Source organism: Tyto alba, unplaced genomic scaffold, assembly GCF_018691265.1.
Source record: "Tyto alba isolate M040663 unplaced genomic scaffold, T.alba_DEE_v4.0 Super-Scaffold_5, whole genome shotgun sequence".
Classification (NCBI taxonomy): Eukaryota; Metazoa; Chordata; class Aves; order Strigiformes; family Tytonidae; genus Tyto; species Tyto alba.
This window is the reverse complement of record NW_024881326.1, coordinates 14,395,292-14,422,104: the sequence shown is the minus strand read 5'-3', so window position 1 is coordinate 14,422,104 and position 26,813 is coordinate 14,395,292. Positions and strand designations below refer to the sequence as shown.

Genomic DNA, 26,813 nt, shown 5'->3' with positions numbered 1-26,813 from the left:
AAAACAGGCTGTTGTTTGGGGCAGCTGCTCTTCTCTGCTGCCTTCCAGGGAGGCAGCAGCCTTTGGGAAGGGCGAGGAGAGACCAGCCACCACCTCAAGCACGCAGCTCCCAACCACATAGGTGGATTATTTCATAATTCTGCCATGAGTAGGATAAGTTTGCTTAAACCACAGGCATTTGTTACCTCACATTTCACTGCAGAAAGATTTGTTGCCTTTGTGCTGTGTCTTTGTTCTTTAGCTATGAAGTGATCCTGACTCACACGTTCCAAACTCCTGCATCAAAGGATGGGAAGGTGCGTGGGAGGAGGTAGGTGCCCTTTTGCTGGGTAAAGTCCTCAGGACTTACAAGCTTGTTTAGCTTTGAAACAAACATCTTACTCCTACCAGGGACCTACCAGGGACTTTCACATGCTTTGAAAGTCCAAAGACAACTGAAGTTAGAAGAACAGCCAACCCCATGCAGTCACAGAGCGATGAGGTGGGTCTCAGCTTGCAGTTTCCAACAGGCCAGGCTGCCCAAGCTCTGACCACAGCTCCATCAGCCAGAGCCCTGCCAGGTACAGCACACGCTGTTTGCAGAGAGCAAGCCCAGAGCCCTGCTCTAACCTCTTCTCCTAACAGGAGCAAGCTTGTAAGAGAGTGAAGGGAAATTACATTGCTCAGTCATGTTGATACTAATTTTATTTAGGAGAAACTATGCACTTATACTTTGATGTTTATTAAAGGCAGGTCTGAACAGCTCCTGTGCAGAAAAGCCTGCTCAGCTTGCATCAAGCCAGAAGCCACATAATCATTAATATTGCACATGCCCAAGATGAATATAGAGGGCTCTCACAGCTCAGAGAAGGTCCAGTGCCAGTGCAGCACCCATCTGCAAGTCAAAGTAGAGGTTAGGGTTGTCAGTATTACTAGTGGAGGGGAAAAATTTTCATCTTCATGCCGTGACTCAAAGATTAGGACTGAGGGGCAAGGAGGGGAAAGGAAAGCAGTAGGACCCTGTTTGGGCTGCCTACTTCTTTTACAGCAGCAAAAGACCTAGAGCTAATCCTGGCAGTGGTCAGCACAGCAACCGGTAGAACAGTTTTGAGGCCAATTTTAATTGCAGACATCCCAGAGTGATTACTGTTCATAATAATGTAAAATTAAAAGTCAGGGTTTTTTAGTAGTTATTTTATTAAAGCTATAAACCAAGTTAAAATGACTAGCAGCTTTCTAATTTCATCGAACAAGGATAGACCAAAGGGTACAGAAACAACACAATTTCATATCTGCTAGCTAGTTTAAGACTACAGGCAGTGCCTCCTTCAAGATCAAGCACCAGGAGATCTCACAGGGCAGCTTAGAACAGTTCCTCATGCTGAATTGGAAGAGTCAATGCCCACATTCCCAGTGCAAATGCAAAGTTCTTTCAAGATTACGGATTAAGCTGTACCCAGCATGTTCACAGCTCCGGCTAAGACAGGCAGCTGGAATGAGCAACCTGGATAAATCACCTCCACTCACTACAGAAACTCTAGAGGAAAATGTTTCTTACCATCCGCACAAGACCCACACATCCAAATATTTACAAATTGGACACAATTTAACAAGAGCTAGTGTTTGACTCCCTTGCTGATGCCAGGTGTCAGGATCACAGTAATCAGGCTTTTGCTGCAGCAAGAGATCCCAACACTTTAGAGGTCACCAGTAAAACCTGATGTTCATTAGTCACCAGTAACATGGTCTAAAGAAGCACAGCACAACCCAGTCATAGGGCACCTTCTGGGCTCGTCAGTCTAACTCCTCTTTGATAGGGGTGCAACCTGAGAAGAAGCTGGTATTGCTATTCAGCATTCTCTTCTTTCTCTTTACAAATGGTATCTGGTTCTCTTGGGACTCCTCATCTCTCACAAGCAGGGAAGCAGCAGTGCTGGACTTCTTCATGAGCACATCTTGGTCTGTGATATCTTTCAGGACCTATCAGAAAAGCAAGGAAGACAATTTTGGAGTTGGTCACTGTCCTGAAGAAGCCAGCCAGCTTGCACTGGAGCTTGCAGGCAGCACATACAGAAGCTGCCAGGCTAATGTCAAGAGTTGTTTGATTTCTTTACTCAAGTCAAAATTGTAAGGACAAACTCATGGACTGAGGAGGAAGAGACAGCGTTTGGAATAGTGTGCAGAGGGGTACACACAGGATAAGGGAATCCATTTCTTGTGGCAAAGTTCTAGCATGAAACTTAAGAATTCAGCAGACTCAACATTTAAATACAAGCTGGCTTGACAGTTGCAGTCTGTTCAGACTTCTCTAGCAACAGTATCACATTGGGGTTTTTTTCTTCAAGATCTACCACTAGCCATAAATAAGCTGTGCACACACTCAGCACCACTGTTCATTCTTACAGCTTCAGGCAGTACCTTTGTAGTTGGTGTGACGCACACAGGCTGAAAGAAGGTCTCTCCTGCAGTCACTTCAGTGGGGTCTTCCAGTTTGAAGGAACCTTCAGAGTTCCCTGTTTGGTCCTCACACAGTGTGGCATCCTGAGGGGCAGTACTATTTTGAAGCTCTTTGACAATACCCACCCCTTCTTTCTCCACCAAGAGACAAAGACATATTAGCGGTCCCTAAGCCACCTTCTCTCAAATTACAAAGTAATTAATAGTACAAAATGCTAGATGCCTCTGTCAGGCAACTGGTTTCATAAAATAGTCAATAATTAAAGAATTACGATGGGGTGTCTCTGCTTCAAATCTCTAAGATCCAAGAACAAGGCAGACATTTCTAGCAAGAGCTCTAATGAACATCGGTTGCTCATGAACCCTCCTGATACTACACTCCCCTCCCCAGATTTTACCTGCTAGGGATACAAAAAATTCTGAAAATTAGTTACATTTTTGTGCCATCTGAAGGTAAAGATACAATTTTTATTTACCATGTGCAAAAGAAAGATTGAAATTGTTTGTCTTCCGATTCATGGCTGACAACTGGCAGTAGGTAAATCTATGTGACTCAGGACATCATGCACATTTCTGTACTTAGTGCAAGAGCCTGGTACTGCAGTGGAAAACTTTGTAGTCTGTTACCACAGATAAACCCTGAATTAGTGGCACAAAGGTTTCAGAGAGGTGCATAAGATTTAGCTTGACAAGCTGTGCGTGCATTCTGACAGCGTAACTGCTTCTCCATTCATCCAGCTTTGCTTAATCCCACTGTGCAGTCTGGGTGCTGGGTGCAAGCCCTTCGGCACCCACAAACACAGTACTACTCACCAGCAAGCCAGAGTCTCTGTTTCTGCATTTTGCCAAGTCACAGCTGCAGCGATCAGTGCAGCCCACCTTCTGCTTCCTGCAGCCACACTGTCTATTTCCACACCGGCCCTTGCAGGAGCACTAAGAAAGAAGAGAGTTCTGTGCAGAAACAGCTTCTGTGTTTTACAGACTGCATCTAGACTGCCACAGCTGTCAGCACCTGAAGCTATCTATCGAAAGGACAGGATCATCCCCAGGCTCCCATGAACCTTTCCTTATTTCAGCCCTGCATCCCAGGAAAAGAAACAAGGTCTTTCTGCCTACAGAGCCATCTCTATCCTCAAAATAAACATTTTCAATTACTCAATCCCCGACTTAATGTTATCCAGAAGGATGCCAGTTTGTGTCAGTAAAACAAGTCAACACTTACGTACCAGGAAGCAAACCTAGGGGTCACCATACCTAGGGTCCTCCTCAATTTAGCTACTTCATGGCATATCAGAACAACCACTCTCTTAGCTAGTCTGGGTACATGAAGCAATAGCAGACTGCACAGACCAGCTGCTCCAAGCTACAGTTCTGAACTGAGCAGTAATTTGCACTGAAGTTCCACTAGGTTACGTAAATGAACTCAGAAGAACCAAGTGTGATGCACAAACCCACATTCCTGCAACATGGCCAAAAATAACACCCCCAAAACCAAACCACCAATAGTACTGTAGGTCAGAATTTATCAGGTTGACACACTCCAGTAAAAGGAACTAAAGCTAGACCTTAAAGCTCATAAGCTTTTCTGTGGTAACTGCTGATGTTTTCACAGTCACTCAGTAGTGAAATATGCAATGATTTACCCCACTGTGAAAGGGGAAGAACACGTCTCACAGTGGAGGTTTAGCTTCAGAGCAATTCAAGCTCAAAGAGGCACATTGGTCCCCAGTGACGTGTTCAACACATTCAGATCACCTCTTCCATCCCATCAGGAATTAACTGAGCAGCAGTCTGAAGCTTCAGGCCCAGTCTGATACAAAGAGAAGATGGAAGCTGAGGCTTCTGTCAGGACTAGGAGCCCCGGTACACCACAGTGGGAACAGTACATGGGGATACATGACAGGCCATCCCTCTTTTTCCCCTAAAGGGCTCCATGAAAGAATAAGGCTGCAGTTAGGGCTCACTATTTTGCTGCTCTCTGAAACACAGGCCAGTTCAGCCACAGGTAGTAGGACAGACAACGTGTGTCTCAGTAGATGACTTGTCCAATGAAAAACTATTCAGGAAGGTGTAAGCTGACTGTAGGCAACTTTTGCTCTTTCTGTCAGAAGATGATAAATAACCAGTGCCAGAAGTACTATCGTATGAAGGCTTTTCAGAACAACAGTGGAGACACTACAGTCTCACTGTTTCTCTGTACACATACTAGATCCTTAGGGATACAGGCAAGTGATTCCCTGATAGGTAACAAGTCAAAGGTAACTCTTACCCCCATCATGCTTTTCTTTGCTCCTTTGACTGCTTTTACCGGAACCCACTCTGCATCCTCCGTCTCCCTCCCAGACTCCTCGGAGTCAGAGAACAGCTCTTCCACATCCACTTCTGGAGTTGGTGCACGGGGTTTTGCTGTCGTTTGCCGGCGAGTCTTTGGCTACACACAGAAGTTACAAGGGTTGAGGCCCCAGAGGAAGTAACAGTTGGTTTACATTTTATTAAGGCACTTCAGAGTCCCATCACCAGAGTCCCATTCCTCTCAGACAGCCAAGGCAGCCGTAGAGTTAGGAAGGAGACAAAAAGATGAAATTGTCAGGATTAAAGTCAATCAGCCAACTTTAAACTGGTATAGTTGACAAATTCTTGGAAATTTAATAGATGTGTCACAGTCTTGACAAAATAGTTTTAAATCATTTATTCCTCCCAGCACTAAGATTGGCTCTTTTGCAGCAAGGCAACAATTAACTTTTCTATGACAGATGCCTTGCTCCATGATTCAGAGATTAGAAATGCTACTGAGAAAACACCTGGATTAGCAAGAAGGATAGAGTCAGATGTAATTAGACTGAGGAAACAGGTTTGGGGTTTTATTTGCATTTTTTTTTTTTTTAAAGATTGAAAAACTAGTGCAAGCTACTTTCAGAAGTATTCTGAAGACAGAAACTCTAAGGACTGTCTGAAGTAGAGAACATGCCTACTTCAATAAGCAGAACAGCATGCTGTGTAAAAAGCAACTTGGGAAAAAGAAACCAAGATTACTAATAGCCAAAATTAACTTTTGAAAAGAACCCAGGTACAATAACAAGCATGAAAACTGTCATGCAGAATCTTTACTTTGGGTGGAATATAATCAAAAGAATCTGAGGACTCAGACGGATTTTGCTGAATGTTACAGAGCTTCTGTCCACTGGCAACTTGGAGGATCAGCAGTTTCTGTTAAGAGGAACAAAAAAGTTAGCTTTGCAAAATACATTAACCCAACTGCCATGAAGCTCTTACAACTTATGTCTGTAGTAATCTACCTGTTTAAGAGTGTCATTTTCCTGGAAAAGTTCTTGGTTTTTCTCACAGATCTCCCTCATTTTCTCCAGCTCTTCCTCCTGTTTGCAAGGCAAGATGACATCTGTAGGCTTATGTGGGCATAGCACAAACAGTTGTCTGGGACAGATTTTTCTATTTGGATCTTTCTTGCAAGATCAAAGAGGCTTCCTTTATATCTTCCAGCAGGAGATCAGCTCTGAATAATCAGGGAAATTATTAGTGCTACTAGCTTGATTAATGCATAGCATTGCCAATACAGAGAGAATTTTGTCCTTTCAGAGTGACCATTTAAGGTCTAAAACTCCCTCTATTTCTAAGCCTTATCTCCAGATTAGGTGCACCTAGGGCTGATTTTCCTTCAATACATCACTGAACATGCCCTTCCACAGGAGCTTGCTACACTCTTCGTGAGAACATAAGGCGCAGCTTGTAACATGTTTATATGATCAAGCTAAAGTTCTTGCATTGCTGACAGCACAGGGGAGCTGTGCTCAGCAAACAATTACTAATAGTGTATTAAATACCCTAACTAAAGGTGTTCTGAGCATGAAGGGTTTGTGTGAGCTGATCAGATTGTGGCAGACCTCACTGCTGCATTTACATTTATTTAATGGAAGACAATACATAAGAGAAAAGAACAAAGGTGTATTCAAACCTGTATAGCAACTATCTCCTGCAACCAAGTGAATTGAACAACCTTAGCTACAAATGGAAATGCTCTTCAGTCTTTCTGCAGCTTCCTCACACTAAAGATACTATTCCATGTCACAGGTAGCCCTAATGAGCACACCCTCCCCAAGTCACATCCAGACACTCTACCTGGAACTTGAGTCGCTCTTGCAGCTGTTTCTCCTGCTCACTTAGTGAATCTTCCAGTTTCTTCCCTGCTGCTTCTTTTTGCTGAAATTGGCTAAGCAGGTACAGAACCTAAAAGCAAATTAATATAGCAGAGGCAAACAGGCATGAATTCCTAGAGACATCTGGCAGCCCAGGCATCAAAAGCCTTGACAATTTCAGAAGGATTTTTTCTGCTACTTCCAGCATGATTCCACCCTGATCTACACATTATCTTATACTCAGGTGTAACATCCTCACTTAAGGCACTGTGAAAAGTTATCGAATAAAAAAACTTGCACAGGACAGAAGATGAATAGGGAGATATTATTAACTATCTTCAAGAGTCTAACAAATCTTGATCAGATATATAGCAACAGATTGGTTTCAGCACATACTTTTGGCCTTTATTTCTGAGCAGATCTGGGAATTAGAGTCCCAAGACACAGGAACTCTCAAGATTTCTATCACTTATGTTTTACCTTTTCCTGGTGGTGTTGTTCCTGAACCAAAAGCTGATTTTGGAACTCAGCCTCCATCTCTGTTACATGGTTTCGCTCTTCAATCAGCATCTTTTGTACATCTGAACAGTTGGCTTTACTCTGCTGAAGGCTGCTCTCCAACTTGCTTTCCTGCACTTTTGAGGAGACGAGCTGAAAGACAAAGCAAGATGATTGCTTGGGCCAATGAGTTCCATGTTTCATAATGTCTGTTGGGGCAGACATGCTGCAGTCTGAAGGTGAAGTATTTCTGCCTAACTCCCAGCCACTCTAAGGATTGGGCTGGCTGTCAGCAACAAGGAGACTAGATGAGAGATTCAGATCTAGACATCTGACAACCAGTAAGGAAGTGTAAATCAGGTAGCAAGAAGTCTGTTAACAGCTCCAGATTAACCTCCTTTCCCACAGCACTTCAGATCTGAATACTGAGGGAACCCCAAAAATAGATGTTCTCCCATATTAGCTCCTTCATTCTTTGCCTTTAGTTTCCAAGCACCAGGGACTAATATATAATTCTGCTGTTCAGCTGCTCTTTCCTTGATTCCACATTAGCCCAGTTCTTACTCTCTCCTACCCCCAGTCTTATTCAAGCTTCTCCCACCTCAACACCCATTCCACTGCTTCCACTCTGACTTCAGAGAGTACTCCCCTATTTCCCTGCAGATTGTCTACTTGTTCAGGAATTATTTTTAGGTACTTTCTCTTCCACTTCTGAAATGTGTCTCTCTGCTTTTACTATTCCCACACAAGCCTTCTGTAAGCACAGATTTAGCTGGTATTTACAGACCCGAGTCTATTCCATTTCCCTTTTCCTTGTTTTTTGGATTTCAATCCCTGAAATGATATACAGTACAGGAGAATATTTTAATCAGAATTTGTGAGGGAAATAAACCTCATCCAGTACAAGAGTGATTCACCTGAATTCACCTCTGCTGTCAGCCTGTTAGTCACTTCCTTTCACACCTGGCTAAGCAGACAGAGAGCCTTTGTTTCAGTGATAAAACAGGAAAATTCAGAATTTACCTCCCCAAGAAGATACTTCAAGGCACATTTAGCCTCTAGAATTGTTGCAATACTCTCCCAACGCTGTTTTGCACGGTCTCCATTGTCCGCGTCTAATAGTTTCTGCTGTAGATCTGCTATCTGGGCACTCCTTTGGAAGAATGCATGTAGTTGAAGTTACAATGCAGGAGAAAACCTGGGCTAGTCTCTAGGCTAAAATTGCCAGGATATTAGACAAAATAGCTCAAGTTAAAATTTTGACTGATTGGTACAGCAGCTGGAGTCTGCAATGTGATACCAGGGAGTTTCTCCTCCCCTCCACACTTCCAATTAAAAATGCAGCGTTACTCTCAGAGATGCTCACAAACAGCTAAGCAAAAAAAAAAAAAAAAAACCAAACCACAATCTAAGTGACAGTCATAGCCCAACATTTTGAAAAAATTCAAACCATGAAAACCACATGGTCTTATTTTTAGTGTCAGTGTAAAAGTAATTTTACTTTCTCTTGTTTCACAGAGAAGTTACAGATAGAGATAAGGAAAAAAAATAATGGAAACAAGGCTCTACAAATCAGCTTTGTTGTACTGCCTTACCTGAGCCCCATTTCAGTTTCCAGGCTTTCTATCTGCTTTGATATGGAAAGGTCCATCTCTGATGCCTGAAAGTCTGTGAGGGAGTAGGTGCGTCTCTAAAGAATTGCAGCAATGGATACAAGTGAGCAATAGGTGAAGAAATGCACACAAGACTGGCCTTTCATATGCAGACAGTTCAGCAAAGAGGAGCCATGCTATTATAAAAGCCTCCAAGTATCTCTCCATAGCTTAAATTTCATTGCTCCTTCTCCAAAACAAAAAAATCTTTGATAAGGAGCATGATCCAGTCACATCCATCAGATTCATTGCATTAAGTAACAAGTTACTTCTGAAAATCTGTTCCCTGACATGCCAGAGGACAGTAACATTAACCCTTTCTCCCAGAAAAGGAATCATCTCCATCCCTTCCTTCTGAGACAAAAGGTCAAAGAGAAGTGAATAAGTGACAGTATTTGCTGAACAGCCAGAGGTGTGAGACAGAAAATGGCATCTCCCCTTCTCTTACCCGGAGCTTTAGAGGTGGGTTTTCCCCAGCCTCCTTCTTCTCTTTAAGCTGAAGAAGCTCCTGTGCCAAGATCTTTCTGTCCTCCAGAAGGTCTGCAAGGTGCCGTCGAGCCTCTTCAGTACTAACAAGAACCTCTACTTCATTTGAAAGCCAGCTCTGGAGAAAAAAACCCAAACACAACACCACCAAAAAAACAGTATAGTGGTTCACTGTAGTCTCAACTTCATGACTAAATCCTTCTCTGAAACGTCTTCACAGAAACTGAATAACCCATTGCCTCCCTTAATATGGAACTCCATCTTCCTCCCCTTTGCTCTCCAGCCATCAACCCCAGCAGCACTTACTAAGTCAACAAAGCTAAGTCTGCCCATTGTTTGTTGGAATGCACAACACAGTCACCCACTTTTACTCGTGCAGCAACTCCTTCCATTCCCCGATTTTGACTTTCTTTCCGCTTATCTGCAGCCTCCTGTTGTTTCTGCAGAGCATCCTTTAGGCGCTTGTTAGCAGCTGCTGCCTGTAAAATATTTTACACAAAAGCTGAACAGTAGTTACTTCACTTAATCTGCAACAGTTGAAAAACATGAGGTATTCACAATGCAAGCCAGATATTGAGACAATGAGGAGAGAACATAAGGTAGTAAAACCAGAACAACTTTAGAATTAAATGAAGACTAGAGTTCTTGACTTCATTTCCTTTGTTGATTCCCAGTTTAAGAAGAATCTGCTTCTAGGCCTAAAGGTAGAAGGCATCCACAATGATGGTTTCAAGATGCACTACTTCTATACAGCTGTCTTCAAAGAATTTTGAGCTGCAACCTAGCATATCCATCACCCAAGCTCATCTTACACTTTCTAGGCTTGAGTATCTGTAATAGATTTGCCACAGCAGCCTTATGGTCAAAGGGTAATTTAGCCTTTAAGGAGCAGATTTAACTAGAATCTCTCAAAGACTACAAGACAGAAGCATGGTATTTTTCTAGAGAGAAAAGCACCTATTTCCAGACCTCCAAACTGCCTTTAAGAAGTTTCTGCACGTCCTATTACAACCTCCAACCACACTTTGCAGACCTTTAGGAATTGGTCAGGAGTTTCTAGCAAATATTGGCTCCTTACCTCTTCTGTTTTGCGCCGAAGTACATTGGCCTGCTTCTGGAAATCTCGTTCTAGCTTAAGTAGCTCATATTGTCTCTTGCGATCCTGCAGGCAAATAATGTTAAGAGAGATGGAAAAAAAAAAAAAAAAAAAAAATATCAATCACATTTCACATTAATATCTATGGCCAGTTCCACACTTATTAGAACAGAATAATTACATTTGCCGTTCTGCAATGCGAGTGCATCATGTTAATGATTTCACTCATCATTACAAGCTTAAGCCACGTAGTGCCTCTGAGAACAAATGGCTGTTAGGATTAAAGTGACATGAAGGGGCTCCACATTTCCTGTTAAAAAGGTTTAGGAGCCTAAAGGCTCTCAGAGACTGCAAACCAAAAGTTTAAGACATAGAGTCCCAAAGCATTAAGGAGCAAACTTGTTACAGTAAGAATTCCTGTGAGACCAGAACTCAAGGTACAGATGTTTGCTGTCCATTACACTTGAATGCTACAAGCAGTTGGATTTCATTAAAAATTCTGTTTACCTGCAGATTCAATATTCCTTTGAAAGTTTAAATACCTCTCATTCTGTGGCTAAACCCTACAACTTTAAATACTTTAAAATATTAAATATTTTTGTCTTCTGCTTTAGAGCTGAATCATGACAACTGTGTTGATAGCTCTAAGATCTCCAGACATAAGCAAGTCCATTTACCACAACTGGTGAAAGGTGGCAACCATATGAACTAACAGTATCTTCAAAGCATTCCCCAGATGTTTTTCAGATGCTTGATAGCTAAACAAAGCCTTGCAGCAAACACTTTAATGATTTGTTTCACTCCTCAGAGGGAGGTACAGTTTGGGGGCTTACTGTTTGCTTACCCGTTCTTTCAGCTGGATGACTTCCTTGTCTTTTTGTTGTTTCCATTGCCTGAATTTCTCAGCATCATCTTTCATTTGGCGCATGAGTTGTACCCTCTGGCTTTTCATTTCCTGAAAAATAGAAATGGCTGGAAGATTTGTCCAGTACTTGCATTCTGGGTAGTTTCAACCTACATTCCCCTAGTGTGTCTGTCAGGGGTGAGGGGTGGCAGACAAGAAATACTAGTGTGCTGCCCACTCAGAGTACATGCCTAAGGACAATCTCAAAGTTCTAAAACCCAGGAATCAATCTTTTAAGATATAAAGGGAAGATGAACACATGCACAGTGTGAACACATGGAAATCAAAATGAAGTCAAAAGATACAAATGAGGCAACAAATTATCAGAATAACCAGAAGATACTTTGGACTTTTTATTCCTGCCACTCTCTGTAGTCACCTGTCTATTGTATTACACCAGCAATTATGGTCACGTAGCCAAAGGAGTCATGCCAAAAACTGGTGTTCTCAGGCTAACAAAACGAGTGCCTTCTCTCTGGAAGCTGCTTTATCTACACTGGAACAAGCCTGAGAACTGCATGCTAGAGTTAGTTACCCTGATCTCCTGGTTCAGTTTGGAGACAGTGTGTTCTGTAGATTCCTTCAGCTTTAAGAGCTTTGATTGCTCATTCAGCTTCTTCTTCAGATCATTAATTTGCCCTTCCAACTCCTGAAGTCTTTTCCGACGCCGTTCACTCAGTCTGTAAAGAAAACACACTTTAAAAACAGCCCCCCCTAATTACTGTTATTCTCAAACAAATACTCTCCAACTTTAGAGACACCTTATGAAAAACGAAGGAATTGTGTATTATCATTTTTTCCACTGATGAAAGCCCACTATCAGGCTTCTCTGCAATTCACACAACTTGCACGGTATATTAAAGACATGCATTTGCATCAAAATAAGAGCTTTTACAAATAGTAAAAGTGCAAGACCATGAATTTTCACAGGTGCATTAACACAATTTTCAGTGCTCTAAGCCACACAGCTTGCATAGTCACTTACTTGGCATGGTTGACATCCTTCTTTACCATATGCAGAGCAAGGATCAACTCCTCCTTTTCTTTTTGCAAACTGCTGACCTCCAGTTCCAGATCTCTGATATTAGTCTAGAAAGGACAAGAGTAGTAAACCTCTGAATAAAAACCTTGCAACTACACTCAAGATACAAAACTTTAAGACAGAAGGCCTCGAGAAACCATGTTCCTTTCCAACAGGGTGAAAACCACCTTGTCGAAAAGCAGTATGAGTGTCAAAAGGCCTAGTCTGCCACACTGAAATCTTCATCGGTCCACAAAACCATTGTGCCAGACTAAAAGCTATGACTGAACAATTTCAGATGGGCAATCCCAGCAGAGCTAGCGAACAGGGGAAGTCTGATCAGTTGGCTATACTATGAGAGTTAACGATGAAGTACTTGACTTTTGGCTTGGTATGGCCAAACAAACCTCTGAGTAAAAAGCAGAGAAGGCCCTTTCATGTAGAACAGCTAGTGGCTAATAGCCTATCTCAGTGAAGAGACCATCTTCTGGTGGTAGAGATATCTGTAGATAGCTGGGCATGGTCATCCCCCACCTTCTCTGCTGACACCTGTAATTAACTCCCTCCTATGCCCAAGAGGGCAATGATCCAGCTTAAGGAAATCGATAGACCCAATAAGAACAATGCTCATGAGAGGATAGATCTCCTACTTTCCCTCCTCAGCATGGAGCAACTGCATTAATTGGGGAAAATAAATTGAACATATCCTTACAAGAACTATTTCAGAAGAGTTTACCTGGCATTGGGACTGAATGGGCTCCAGCTGACTATCATTCTGAGTCATTTTTTTGGCAAGAGCCTCTTTGAGAGCCAGGGCTTTATTCAATTCAAGCAGCTCTTTGGACATCTGTGCTTGACGGAGGGCATGTTGAGTGGTGAAGTCATCCAAGGATCTCTTGGTATCCTGGCCCATTTCTGCTTCCTGGAGGGAGACACAGCAATGAGCTGGAGAGGACAATCCAAAGCTCTTTAACTATGCGATCACAGTTTCTGCCTAACACTTCAAATTCATTTTTCACATAAAAAAAATTAGATATTCAGAAATGAGAACAGGTTATTGATCTTGAATACATTGAGCAAATAAGGGCCTAGAAAGGCCGCACATACAAAAGTGACACATTATTTACCAAACATTTGTATTAGAAAACTAGTATAAGGATGCAGAGAAGAGTGATGGGACAAAAACATGCCCCTGTTAAGGTCTGCACTGCTGGACTCCCTTCACTTACAGCTGTAGCATCCTGTTCAGAGTTTTCCATCTCTGCAGCAACTTCCATTGTAGCAGCAGTTTCCCTCTATATAGGGCAAAGAGAAGAATGTTTTGTTAAAAAGTGAGAGATGAAGTAAAATGAAGCTAGTAACAATCTGTTGACCTATGACAAAGCATAACGTTCTTCTGCTCTGTTCAGAAAGCTGTCTCTGGAAAGAGGACACCATTGTCTTCCTCCTTTACTAAAGTGAGCATACTTCTCCTAGACTAGCTGGATAAGACATCCTTCCTAGTCTTCCCTGAATTCCAGCACTAGAAGCCAGCTCCTCCTAAGAGGAAGGAGACTGGTAACAGGGAAAATGTCTAGCAAGGGAGAATAGAGAAGTTCCTCAATTAGACAAAGATTTGGCAAATTCTATTTAACAATTTCAGGTCCCTGCAATTTGGGTTGCTTAATAAAACTAACAAGTTTATAACTCTCCTTCCAACTTTTGGACTGTAAAGCCATGGTAATCTCCCACTATCAGATTCTTTTATGGAGACTCTTCCTTTTCCCCTACCATGTGCAGCCTCTCAAGCACAAGTGGCCTTTCTGCACCATTAGGAGCACAGCAGGACAGCTTGTTTCGAAGTGGATATCAAGAGTCATTCAACACTTGTATTTCCTGGGCTCTTTAAGCAATGTTTCTGCAGAGTGGAATCCACTGCTCAGAGGAACGCTACAGTTCATTAGTAAACTCACTTGGCACACACTCCTCTCCTTGGCTTCAGTCTTACCTGCAACTGAGCCAACACTTGCTGGAGATCACGAATCACCTCTACATTCTCTTTTAGTTCTTCATCTTCCACAGACTCTACTAGCTTCTGCAGATCAAGCTTGCATCTGCAATGCAGACATGGGAATAAGTCAATGAGTATTACACTGCATGTTTGCATTACACATGCCAATAAGGAACAACTCACCCCACTGAACATACAAATGAGTTCTGGACAAACAAACAAATTGACTACCCAGTTTATCCCAGCAAAAACATATAACGCTGAAAGATATTTCCTCAGCATGAGTAGGGTGTGGAAACAGACTTACACAGCATGTTGATGAAGTTGCTCTAGTTTGGCATTCATCTTCTCATTTTCTTGTTCTGTCTAAGAGAAGTCAGAAGTAAGAAAAGAAACATAAGCCAGAAAACATCTGATTTATTTGTAGCAAAAGATATGTCATCAGTCTGTGGCAAATCAATACAGTGAATAATCTTGCTTGATCACCACCAGTTTGCTTAGACTTAACACTCTTTTTCACTGGAATATATACTGCAGTGGAATATATACTGCATTTAATCAAAACAAAACAGAGTGGGATGGAGAAGACAGAAGAGAGAGCACATGTGCAAGCATTGGTATTTAAAACTTTAAAGCAACAGAAAAGCTGAAAGACTACTTTTCTCCACTGAAGTCACCAGATCTATAGGCTGACAGGCTCTGGAAGACTTTTAGTTCTGACTGATAGCTAGAGATTTGAAATAAATGTGAAAAGAACATTAAAGAGAGATTCCTAATATGCCATTAGTACAAGAGCTACTATTGATTAATCTTTAGCTAAAAGGAGAAGTCATACAACTTAAAGCTCTTCTTGGGTATCTGAACCTTACCAGAATGATCCTCTCCAACATCTGTGCTGTCTGACCAGCAGCCTCACTCAGCCCTCGGCTCAGCTTTTGATTCTCCTCCATTAGTGACTGGTTCTTTTCCATCAGGGACTGAAGGTTCTCTGAAGGTGCTATACTACTGAAACATCAAGGACCAGTTTGCTTGTGAACATGACCTTGCTAAAGGTTTGCAACAGCACTGAAGTTACCTCTAGGTTTCCTAAATAACTTACAATAAATATAGGTTATAGCAGACGAACAGAAATAACTGGAGGAAGTCTAATCTGAATTAAAAAGTTTAAGTAATACAGCATGCCAAACATTTGCAAGAGAAAACACCCTTTTGAAACAGTAATGTTTAACCAATGGCAAGTCTGTAAACTGCACCTGCTTGAGTCTTGAAACACCCGCAGAAGACACCACCTACACAATTCCCGTCTTCCCTGAATTTTGTGCTTTTAAGAACAATGGAGATGGAGTGTTGTGGTTTGAGCCCAGAGGGCAACTGAGCACCATGAAGCCATTCACTCACCCCTTCCTTCTGTCAGGAATGGGAAGGAGAAAATGAAGTAGAAATGTCTCAGGAATCCAGGTAAGGAGAGGGAAGGGTGCTCACCCATTATTGTCACGAGCAACAGACTCATTAGGGGGAAGAAAACATCACTAATTCAAACGGTGGGACAGTGAGAAGCACCACCACATCTAACACCTCCCTGCACCCTTCCCTTCTTATGGTGCTCAGCTCTCCTTCCAACCTCTCTCCCTTCTCCTCCAGCAGCACAGGGGACAGGGGTTACACTCCTCCCCCCGGGATGCAGCCGTTCCCACGCTGCTCCAGCGTGGGTCAACCCCGCGTGTTGCAGTCCTCCCAGTGCTGAACTACAGCAGCGGGGACCTGTCCCCTCAGAGTCCCAGCTTCCTGTAAGCACAGCCGCCTGCCCTGGTGTGGGCCCCTCCACAGGCTGCAGGTCAGCCTCTGCTCCACCGGTGACCTCCATGGGTGGCAGGGTGGGCAGCCCTGCCATCTCACCATGGGATACAGGGCGCTCTGCTCCAGTGCACCTCCTCCCTGTCCTTCTTCATTCCACTGACCTGGGTGTTCATCCTTCTTACAACTTCTCCTCACAAGTACCATCTCCCTCTCAGATTCCCCTTCTTAAATATGTTATCACAGAGACGCAGACACTGTCGCCAGTTGGCTTGGCCCTGGCCAGAGGCAGGTCAGACTCAGAGCTGGGGGAGCTTTCAAGAAGCTTCTCACAGGGGCCACCTCTGTAGCCCTCTCCCTCTGCTACCAAAAACCGCACCACAGAAACCCAGCACACAGAGGTGCCCCACATTTAGAGGTAGAATAGTGAGGAAGAAAAGAGGGATGGATAAGTGTAAGAAACAAATACTTATTTAGGAGATATTACCTAGTTCCTCTTATGTTTCCTACAACAGATTTTGCAATTTTAACAGGTTTGCTACAAAACTAAGTGACCTATACATGCATGGAATGTCAGTAAGCATGACAAAGAACAGAAGTAGAAAAAATTCTATTAGAAAGCAACCAGTTTGCTCTACCCTCACCCTATAGCACTGCCTAGAGTAAGGATATCCAGAGACTTTGCTGGTGTGTGATGATTGGTTACATTGATCATTAATCTACAAAGCTTACTTGATAGACATTGGGAGGGTCCCTCCATGGGCCTGCAGCAGTAACACCTGTAGCTGTTGTACCTACAAAGACAAACAATTACTAGTTATAAATCTCTTCCATATAGTAAATAGATAGTTGAAGGAACACTGTTAAGATCCTTAGTCTTAAGAATCACCTGCTCCACAATTACAATTGTCCTTTTACCACTGCCTATGGAAAGGGATCATGTTGCTACAGTACTTCCAAGTAATTTACTCCTAAAAAAAATCCTGCCTTCCCATTGTCAGGAATGCTCCAATCAGAGCATGTTAAGCCACCCACACAGTTGACATACTGCTCTGTGCAGGGTGTCAGAGACCTTGCTGATCCAAAGGGCAGGTATCCCACTTAGCTGAATCAATGCTCTGTTGCTACCTTTCACGTGAGGTAGTCACGTGAGGTTCAGGTAGGCTACCTGAACATGTGATTTCAATTTACAGTACATTAATAAACACTCACTAGGCTCTGGTGAACACTCCTATGCAGCAAGCCAAACTACTTACTCGGTCCATTGTGGAACAAGATTACTGAGTTTTTCTATGGGGAGGTAGCAAGAAAGACTGTATGATACACGTCGTCAGGTAAGCACAGCAAGGCTGGTTAATTCATTGGTAGACAAGCCCTTGGGCACTTCCAGCTTTGGGTTTAACCAATTCTAGTTTATGCAACTTGCTTCCCTCTGAAGCTGACCACATAGGAACACTTCACTTTCCACTCTGTGCTGGACATAAGCAGGTGATGTCAGCAAGGCAACCATCACTGTATTTCTAATTTTGCCTGTAGCCTAATGGCCATTTATTCAATGGAAATGAAATGTAAGTCATGTTAACACTATCATTTTTCTATGGCATTGAATAGTTGCTGTAGAATTACAAGAAATATTCAATGTCTTCCCTTTACAGCACTTACACAGCCATCTCAAGAGACATACTAAATATTTTTTGCATTTTTGTGCATCCTATCTCTTTGCTTGCTGTTTACTGAGCTTAGTACCAAAAGGACAGATCTACTCCTCTCACATGAAGAAAGCATCCAGTACCTGCTGCTTTAAATGATGCAGCTCAGCTGCCTGGGGATCAACGTTGACAATTGGTTTATTTTTTATTTTTCTTGCTCTGTCAGCGTAACGCAAAGTATTTAGAGTTTCTTCTAGATTGGAATCTGCTGGGCTTACACAGGCAATCATGAGAGTGTGGCTGTTACCACCCAGAGAATCTGAGAAGGAAAACAAGGCATGATCAAAGTTTTGAGAAAGAGCAAGAATGACTAGTAATACATCATCATTAAGATATCTGAGACCGCATGAGTACATCTCCATATTACAGCTAGAAGATATCCAACTGTAGTTCTGTGTCACTGTCACCTATTTTCTCCTCTGCCCCAGTCAGCACTATACTAAAGAGCTTTTTTTGAAAGCCAAAATCCCAAAGTTATGTCTCAGCTCTAAGCACCAATGATTTCACATCAGAAACCCCAGTAATACTGTTGTCCTGTTGAGTAATTTCTGTAATTGCTGTAAATTCTGTATAACATTTCTGGCATAGTTCTTCCAGGTTTTCCCCTCCCTTCTCCCATACAATAATACTCAAGACCTCCAGGGATTTCCAGACATCAGAATTCACACTACCTTCCAATTTAAAGAATTATTGGCAAAGAACATATTTGTTCCAATCGCGAAGCTGTATGGCATCTAATCCGCTGGTTTAACACATATTGGCTACCTAAAACTTTTCATCAGAGAAAAAGGGCCCCAGATTGAGCTCTGCATAATCCATTTTCTTTTTATTAGATACTTTCAGATACGGAAAATACTGAAGAGCCTAACTTTTTGTACCAAACTATTTAACTACCAAAAAAATCCCAGTAAACTGCATTAATATAGCTATGCCCATATTGAGTGCTAATTTAGATAAAATATATTAAAAAAAAAAATTGCAACTATTGAAAAATAAGTACCGCAAAGACCAGATATGCAGACTAAGAAAACAAAACAAACATGACGCACACAGTGAAGGCACAAGTAAGCAGCTATAATTATGGTCTAATAATAGATGTCTGCTTCCAGACAGCTTCTCATCTTCCTTCTCCCCACCAAAAAAATGCACTGAAATTATCTAGTTTCCTTGTATCACATAAGAACTGCAAAAGAGCAGGACTCCTAAATGAATCCATCTCAATGCATCTGCAACCTAAAAAGAAGAGCACAGAAGAGGTCTAGCTCCAGTGAGAAGAGGAAGTAAGCCACTAAGCGCAATTCCTTTGTCAACAGCAGCTACTGCTTTGAACTGTGGTTGTATGGCTGTTTGCTTTTCTTGCTACTTTGTTATTTAAAGTACATCTGTAGATCTAGGCTTTATCATTATCCATCTCTTACCTTGCAGCAGTCGCGTTAACTTTGAGTCTCTGTAGGGGACAAACCCACCCTTTTTGTTTTCATCTCCAAGAGCACTAATTACATTCCCCAGGCAGAGGAGACCTCTGTTTATGTTGATCCCTGCATACAAACAGATAACAGTGAGTAGAGCCACCTCAACAGCTAGGAACTGGTCATTTCTTGTCCTTATTGAAAAATTTAAGAAGATTAAAAAAAACCCACCCACATTGTAAGGGTTAATTAAGGAACTGCTTTGCTTTTCTTGACAAGGACTCAATTTATTATCTCAGAAGTGGTAAGAAACCCAAGCTATGCCAGTCCTTTTCCTACAGACCTTCTTTTAATCTGTCTCCCTCAGCCTTAGTCTTCTTTTGTCTCTCCGAGCCAGCAAGATCAACCAGGTGTAGCTTGGAGTGAAAACTGCTGTTCCTACGGCAGAAATAAACTATTTTATTCTCTCAAGTAAACATGCAGTTAGGAAAGGAGCAGTCCAGTGGTTACTACAGTTGAGCTACTGGGCTGAAAAAAAATACTTCATATCAGAGGCAGCCAAATACTGGAACTGCCTCAAGAGTAGCTCAGCTGAGTTCATCCAAGACCAAGAAAGAATGACAGGACTATTAAATTTTGAGTAAGTCTGACCCTTAACAGCTGCTAGAAGCAGCAGCACCATCACACTTACTTGTCATTTTTCTTTCTCTGATCAATGCAAATGGTGAAGATGGCATGGGACCGTGAAGACTGGGAGTTCATTGCTGTGGAAGCCACCGTTCTGGAGTTGTTCCCTTGCTCTAGGCAGGATACAGTATCTTGGGCACAGGTGACATTTCTTTCTGTTAACCCTACAATCTGTAACCAGGAAGAAAGCATCATTTAACCTCTCCCTCTTCACCCCACCTTACATCAGAAAAATTATCCTCCATCTTAGACCACGGCAGACAAAGCAAAGTCTCTGTGTAAATATGCATTCACAAGAATCAGAGTCTCACTTCAAGCCAGAGGCTTGGTATGGATTCCCCCAGCAAAAATTTGTTCTGAACTTCTTATCAGTAACATTAAGTCACATTAACTCTCCCTCATCCTTTTCCTACATGCACACACGAAGTTCCTCTGCATCTGCTTGAGCTGATGGAATGGAGACAGGCCACCTCAGTGGTCTGAGGAGAAATCCCTAGCTGCCCTTAGATACCCCCTGGCCAAACTGGGAGCTGAAAGTTACGCCAGTCATATGCAGAGAAAGAGGAAACTGGCTGAACAGAGTGGGGTATTTTTGTGAATAAGTGGAGGAGAGGCAGGTGTTAGGGGCATAAAGGACAGAGCAGTCTGAGTAGTAGCGACTGATCATGTTTCTTGGAAAGCTTGAGCTTTCCTTGAAGGGTCTGTCTCCCTGGATCACAATGGCACTTACTACATGGATGAGTCACACCCCTGTACTTTAGAGATGACAGTGAGCTGCACAAGATTACACCCAACAAAAACATTAATGGATCAAAGCTACAGGTGTCACGCACACCTAAGCTGTGCATATGACAACCAACAACCCACCCACCACTGCAAACTGAAACAGTATGCATGAAGCACGACCGACAGATGGAAGTTTAACTATAAAACAAGTACACAGAGCAAGCAGCAGCACAAGGGTTTTCTGAACACACATCTGTACAAAACTGCTAAGAAAATAACTTGGGCACTTAGCAGTAGAAGTAATGGTTTCCCCACAGGATCTCTTTGTTGCACGCTACTTCTTGCCAAACTGAAGAGTAAAATTGCAAAAGAGTTTGAAATTTGGTAAAGGGACCCAAAGTACAACATTCTCAGATATTCACCTAAATCAGCCTTCAGAAAAAAGTAAGAATAGCACTTGCAAGTGGATTTGTCATGAACATCTAACATTACTGGTGTTACTCCAAGTAAACGTAAGGATCATCAACAGCTCAAATTTGAGAGGAATGAGTAGTCGTGACAGTTTCATATGCACAGATATAAAGCAGTGTTAAGAAGTCATACAGCTGTTTCATCAAAACATTCATCCTTAGCCACGTCACCCTCTTATGTACCTATATCTAACAGGGCAACAGACCTTTATGCCTTCTTTTGGATCTTCCCGTATATTGATTTGAGAAGACCGTTCTTTTGATGGGCACAGCAGGTCCAGAATATCCTCATTGTAGATCTGAAAGCATCAGAACAGCAGTTCAGAGTTAGCAGCCTGGCAAGAAAACAATTCACACGAAGATGTGTGGTTACGCTGAAATCACGACTAACTCTGCATGACATTCAATTCATTTTACCTTTAGAGAAAGATACCTAGGACTCAGAATCCAGTTGCTGACAAGACCTTATGTAGTCTTAGGTTTTGATTTAATAAATACCTACTACTTGAAGGAGGTGGCCTCATTAAAACTCACTTTATCTCTAATTCATAACTTTATAATAGTTTGAAAAGTCAAAAGAACTTTTACCTCTAGATAAGAAACTTTGAGGATGAATTCCCAATCCTGCCTTTGCTCCTTCTCCTTAAATAGCAGCTTGATTACCCGAGGGATGACCCCCACACTAGGCTCATGCTCTTGATTGGCAGTATAGGTACCTCCCATGGAGTACGTTTTTCCAGACCCTGTTTGTCCATAGGCCAAGACAGTAGCATTATACCCTGAGGGAACAAAGGGTGCCCGGATCAGACAGTCACATGGGAACCAGAAGAAACTTTGAGGAACAAAGATGCATTCTTTCAGAAAAAGCACTGCCCCTTGCTGTCGGTTTACACAAACTTTATGCACAGTTAGCAACATCAAGGAGAAAAAAGTCAGTGAAAAGCTCCTCAAAACACAGATAAAGTTACTGTTCCAGCTCTTCCTTAAGTCTGCACTGTTGCTTTACTAGAGCTAGTCATAGAAACAAAGGGTAAGTTCTCTGTCATCACAGCTCCACTGCAGCATACCTAACAGCTTCTGGTATGGGATACTTATCAATTCATCATGCAATTATTGACAAAGATCTCTTGCCTTACATAAATACCTTCATGAGCCAAAATGACCCAAAGAACACACCCAAGTCATTTTGTTAGCCCTGTGGAGTACAACAGGTTATAAACAGGCAAGATCTGGCACTTCTCACTAGAGGCTCAAGTCAGTATCTAGTTAGCACAGGGTTTTATTTTCTGAGAATATCAAAGAAAGAGCGCATCAGAATGGAGAATTAAATAGCACCTTCTTCTGCACAGCTGAGCTCACAGAAACCCCCAGTATTTTAAAGCAGAACTTGAACTCTGTTACCACAAACCTTTGAAAATGCCTCGTATGAGAGGGCTGACAGCCGTGTTGAAGACTTCCTCTTGCTCGACAGACGGGTCGAACACGTAGTCATACGTGAACGACTTATCATTACCTACAACCACCTGCGGAGGAGACAGACGGGGCTGAACGTGCTGCCGCGGCAGCACACGCCGGGGGGGAGGCAGGGCCGAGCCCCGGGCGCAGGGGGATGGCTGCCTTACTTGTGGCTCCCCCGGCACGAAGGACAGGCACATCTGGCACCCTTCGCTGGTCTCCTTCGGCACCAAGGGACGGCAGCGCAGCGCCACCCGCACCGGGATCACCTTCTCATCTTCCCTCACCATTTTCAGCCACCGTAGCCACCCTGCGGAGGAGCGGAGCCGCGGTGAGGCCTCGGGGAAGCCGCGCCCGCGGCTGCCGGGATCTGCCGGGATCTACCGGCCCGGCGCTGCGGCCCACACCCCCCGCGGCCTAAGCTACGCCTGAGCCGCTACCGGCCTAGCGCCGGCGGGTGAAGGGGCGCCCCCCACCCCACCCCACCCCACCCCACCCCGGGCGAAGGGAGGAGCGCGGCGGAGCCCCAGCCCGGCGGCAGCACCAGACCCACCTGGAGCGGCCGCTGCCCGCTGTGATGGCGACGGCGCTCGCTGCCCAAACCGCCAACATTCAAACCGCGGCCGCGCGCCGCCGCCCGCCAATCGCGGCGCGGCGCGTCAGGGCGCGCGGCGCGGGGGCGGGGCGGGTCCCGTCGGGCGGCGCGGCAGCATGGAGGGCCGGCTGCCCTACGACGACTTCCCGGTGGTTTTCCTGCCGCCCTACGAGAGCCCGCCCGCCTGGGTGCCGCCGCATGAGGTGAGCGCGGGGACGGGGGGACACGGGGGCGGGCGGCGTGTGGCGGGTCCCGTTGCCTGACGGCCGCCGGCGCCGCTGCGTTGCGTTGCAGAGGGTGTTCCACCCCGACTACAACAGCGAGCTCACCCAGTTCCTGCCCCGCACCGTCGTCCTGAAGAAGCCGCCCGGGGCGCAGGTGAGACCCCGCTAAACCCCCGCTGCGGCCCAGCCGCGCAGCCCCGCGGGGAGCTGCAGGCCCGGCCCGGTCGTGCCCTCGGCGTGGCGTTTCCCGTGGTTTGGTTCGCGGCCATCGTTCCTAATGCCTTTCCTGGCCCCCCAAAAAATAAAAATCTGTTGGTGCAGCGGCCGAGCTGCGGGGTTGTGGTAATCCCGGATTGACAGCACGCTCCTAACTGCTGAGGGGAGGTAGGGCAGGCTCCGGGTACTTTCCTCAGTGGGACGGGGGGGCATCGCTCCTGCCCTGCTGGGAAGGGCTGTGCCACAGAGGGAGAAAAAAAACTTTGTGGGTGAGGCAGAGAATTACGGTATCTTGTGATGTGGAGCTGCTAAAGGGCAGGGAACAGGGGGGCCCCTCCGGTGCTTGAGGTGAGATTGCCACAGAGGTTAGCAGGGAGGGACTGGCTGAACCCTGCAGCACCAGAGGAGACACTTGGCAGTGGGAAGGGTCCTGGGCCAGAGGGGGTGACTGCATTTCACTGCTGGCTTCTCTCACAGCTGGGCTTCAACATCCGGGGAGGAAAAGCCTCGCAGCTGGGGATCTTCATCTCTAAGGTGTGTCAGTCCTTCTGCCATTCCCTCCCTGTGCTTTGTCTGTTCCCCTGGGTGTTGCTGAGCCAGCTGGGTGTGCAGGGAGACTGTCATATGCCTTATATGCATCTCTCAACTCACAGCTGTAATTTACCACGCACCAAGCAGCAATCAGACAGTCCTGCACCATTTTCTGACCTCTCCCCAGCCCACGGGGTGTTGCTGGTGTGCTGCAGTCCCCACTCCCCATACTCCCCAGTCCCGTGTGAGCACGCTGGGTGGGCACCATGGGGCGGCTCTGGGGTGGGCTGCCGTGGCTGCGTGGGAGGGGAGCCGCAGTGCTGGCCAAGTCAAGCATCACTGATGCTGTCTCTGCTCTTCCCTTCTCAGGTGATCCCTGACTCAGATGCGCACAGAGCTGGGCTGCAGGAAGGGGACCAGGTGCTCTCGGTGAATGATGTGGACTTCCAGGACATTGAGCATAGCAAGGTGAGCACTCCTGCCAGCCCAGCTGCTGGAACAGGGACAGGATGGAGAATCCCTGTGCACACCATCTCCTTCCGGCCTCTCAGCCTGCACCAACTCAGCTGATGGCACCACCTAACTGGTGTGTTCCTCTTTCCTATCCTCCAGCCCAGTCTGGTCACTGAGTGACTCTTTCTGCTTTCAGGCTGTGGAGATCCTGAAGACAGCCCGTGAAATCACCATGCGCGTGCGTTACTTCCCCTACAGTAAGTGCCTGCTAGCTCCAAGTCCAGTCACCTAGCAGCATTTCTCCTTGGGAAGCAGACTGCAGACTGCCATGTGTCCCTGCCGATTCCACCTGAGCTTAGCGGTTATGAATCTAAGGTGGTATGCAGTGTTAAGCCTGCAGATCAGAAAGAACATTGGGCTTTAATTTGGGGATCAGGACAGCTACGAAATCAAAATGGTAAGAACTGGCTTCAGCTGCCCACATAGGAAAACTTGTAGAGAAGGGCTTAGCGACTCATTGCTAAAAGGTGGGGTGATTGTTGGATGGAAACGTTAACTTTAGCTGTAGAAGCAGCTACTTACCCTGGAAAAACACAGGAATTAGTTCTGTCACTAGTGGAGCTATGCCAATGGTGGACACTGCCTGTGGTTTTTATCCCTCCCTAAGAATGTTTCAATTCTGATTGAGGGAAAAGACTCTATTGGTTTCTGCATCCGTAAAGTTCATAGATATAAGGGGGTTGGGGGGGAAAAATAGAGGTCAAATGAAGCCAAACAAGATTCCTCATAAGATGGGAACTGACCATTAAGTGAAGAAAAGAAAAATATGGAGCAGAGGAAGAGAGGACTTTAAACAAACTTTTGTTCTTAATGCCCTGAAATGACTGGCTGGGATGTGAGTATGCTATTTTAAAACCAGGTGCTACCCAAGAGGGTAGCACACACTGCCTCTACTTAGTGGGGTATAAACAAAATATATGTTTTCCTTTAACATTTTGGCTAACTCCCCCTTGCCACCAGCGACTGTCTCTCCTACTCTCTCAGCCTTGCCTTCTCTTTCCCTTCCAGATTACCAGAGACAGAAGGAAAGAACTGTTCACTAGTAGGCAGCTGTCTGCTGGATCTCCAGAGTGGCTGTCCTGCAAAAAATTCTCCACTACTTTTCCTCAACATTTGAGATGACATATCAAGTTTCAGCTGTCACTGGACATAAAACTGTCCTGTTGGCTGCACAGGCATCAGCTCCCCTTCCTGCATGGAGGGATGCCAACAGAGTCTTATTTAGCTGGAAGATGGATGGGGCTTTAGTCTGTACTCCTGGAACTGGGTGTTGAAACAAGCTGATGTGGAAGTGGGTACCAGAGGGCAGCTTCTCCAGCAAGATCTGTGCTTCTCTTCTAGTAGGATTTAAAGGAGTGCTCTGCTGGTGGTTGTTAGGATGTAAGGCCAAGAGGGACCGAGTGTCCTTGAGCAGAGCATGGCCTTTGTCCTCCAAGAGATCAACCTGTTCACTTCTCTGGTGACATGAAATTCTTTCCTTCTCCACTGTCCTACCTCTGCTCTACACTGCTGGGTTTGCTTGGGACTCAAGGAACAAGAGTAAAATCCACTCGAACTCAGTGCACATCTCTAGCTGCACTAGTCTGCTGAGGCACATTTGTAACTCTTTGCTGCCTAATGACCCCCAGGATCCAGGAGCAAGATGCCTGGAGCATGTTTATGAACTGCTGTGGGCCCTTGGCCAGGTTTCCTCCGGGGTGGTGCTTGCACTGTTAAGGGTTGTGCTCGCTGAACCTGCTTCCTTCACCTGGCACAGCCCTGTCCCTGTCACGTGCTCTCACCACAACTCCCCACCGCTCTCAGACTTCTACCCTTTGCTCCACTCCAAGAAAGGGGAGGAAGCCTGCTGTGTCCTATGCTGGGAGAGCACAGGTGAAAACATAATCATTATTGGCAAAGCTGGGTACAAATGCATGGTAGTATCACATTGTTAATGGCATCAGGACAGCCCTTGCTATGGCCTTCTGCGTGGTGTTTCCCGCTTACCTGTAATAACTGAAATAATAAAATGAATACAGCAACCAGAATTTATCTTATTCCCACTCACGAAGTCTCTGTGGAGGGCACTACCCCAGGGAAAGGCTGGGCAGACAGCTGGGACAGAGCTTGGCTCCAGTTGCCCTTGCAGCCTGTGGGAGGAAAGCATGGGACCCACGTGAGGTCCTGCTCTGTTTTAAAGGTGTTTTTCCACTGATGGTAGTGGAAGTCAGCCCTTGATTAGCCTGGAGTGGTGTTTCAGCACTGCCAGGA

At 44.7% G+C, this 26,813-nt stretch overlaps 2 protein-coding genes across 6 annotated transcripts; one reads left to right on the top strand and one right to left on the bottom strand.

The window, feature by feature from the left end:
• Window positions 1-719: 719 nt before the first annotated feature.
• On the bottom strand, window positions 720-23,117 carry KIF4A (kinesin family member 4A). Of its 3 annotated transcripts, XM_033001587.2 has the most exons (31): window positions 23,038-23,117; window positions 22,652-22,794; window positions 22,438-22,552; window positions 21,618-21,808; window positions 21,236-21,328; window positions 19,838-20,004; window positions 19,490-19,584; window positions 19,156-19,275; window positions 17,821-17,996; window positions 16,761-16,822; window positions 15,104-15,239; window positions 14,542-14,600; window positions 14,232-14,337; window positions 13,474-13,539; window positions 12,981-13,166; window positions 12,209-12,312; window positions 11,759-11,903; window positions 11,164-11,274; window positions 10,302-10,385; window positions 9,589-9,702; window positions 9,186-9,341; window positions 8,681-8,775; window positions 8,109-8,238; window positions 7,068-7,238; window positions 6,571-6,678; window positions 5,733-5,810; window positions 5,545-5,643; window positions 4,706-4,867; window positions 3,250-3,369; window positions 2,398-2,520; window positions 720-1,959 (listed from the first exon to the last, which is right to left on the bottom strand). In XM_033001587.2, exons 2-31 carry the CDS (start codon window positions 22,772-22,774, stop codon window positions 1,774-1,776), a joined length of 3,681 nt encoding a protein of 1,226 aa, XP_032857478.1. In that variant the 5' UTR covers window positions 22,775-22,794; window positions 23,038-23,117; the 3' UTR covers window positions 720-1,773. The 3 variants fall into 3 exon arrangements, with proteins under 3 accessions (XP_032857478.1, XP_032857486.1, XP_042663280.1); XM_033001595.2 differs by having other exon boundaries at window positions 22,652-23,052; XM_042807346.1 differs by having other exon boundaries at window positions 15,104-15,236; window positions 22,652-23,052.
• A 31-nt stretch (window positions 23,118-23,148) lies between these two features.
• PDZD11 (PDZ domain containing 11) lies at window positions 23,149-26,590 on the top strand. 3 transcript variants are annotated; one of them, XM_042807347.1, is made up of 6 exons: window positions 23,149-23,282; window positions 23,374-23,457; window positions 23,997-24,053; window positions 24,420-24,518; window positions 24,700-24,760; window positions 25,572-26,590. In XM_042807347.1, exons 1-6 carry the CDS (start codon window positions 23,196-23,198, stop codon window positions 25,604-25,606), a joined length of 423 nt encoding a protein of 140 aa, XP_042663281.1. In that variant the 5' UTR covers window positions 23,149-23,195; the 3' UTR covers window positions 25,607-26,590. The 3 variants fall into 3 exon arrangements, with proteins under 3 accessions (XP_042663281.1, XP_042663282.1, XP_042663283.1); XM_042807348.1 differs by lacking the exon at window positions 23,997-24,053; XM_042807349.1 differs by lacking the exon at window positions 23,374-23,457 and having other exon boundaries at window positions 23,152-23,282.
• Window positions 26,591-26,813: the final 223 nt, after the last annotated feature.

Excerpts from the sequence above, each read along its gene's own strand:
- KIF4A (XM_033001587.2), bottom strand. The coding sequence starts at position 22,774 with ATGGTGAGGGAAGATGAGAAGGTGATCCCGGTGCGGGTGGCGCTGCGC. Across the intron at positions 21,329-21,617 it reads TCAAAGTTTCTTATCTAGAG|ATCTACAATGAGGATATTCT; the intron begins GTAAAAGTTCTT and ends TGATGCTTTCAG. Across the intron at positions 13,540-14,231 it reads AAGTGTTGGCTCAGTTGCAG|AGGGAAACTGCTGCTACAAT; the intron begins GTAAGACTGAAG and ends TGCCCTATATAG.
- PDZD11 (XM_042807347.1), top strand. The coding sequence starts at position 23,196 with ATGGAGGGCCGGCTGCCCTACGACGACTTCCCGGTGGTTTTCCTGCCG. Across the intron at positions 23,283-23,373 it reads CCTGGGTGCCGCCGCATGAG|AGGGTGTTCCACCCCGACTA; the intron begins GTGAGCGCGGGG and ends GTTGCGTTGCAG. Across the intron at positions 24,054-24,419 it reads TGGGGATCTTCATCTCTAAG|GTGATCCCTGACTCAGATGC; the intron begins GTGTGTCAGTCC and ends TTCCCTTCTCAG.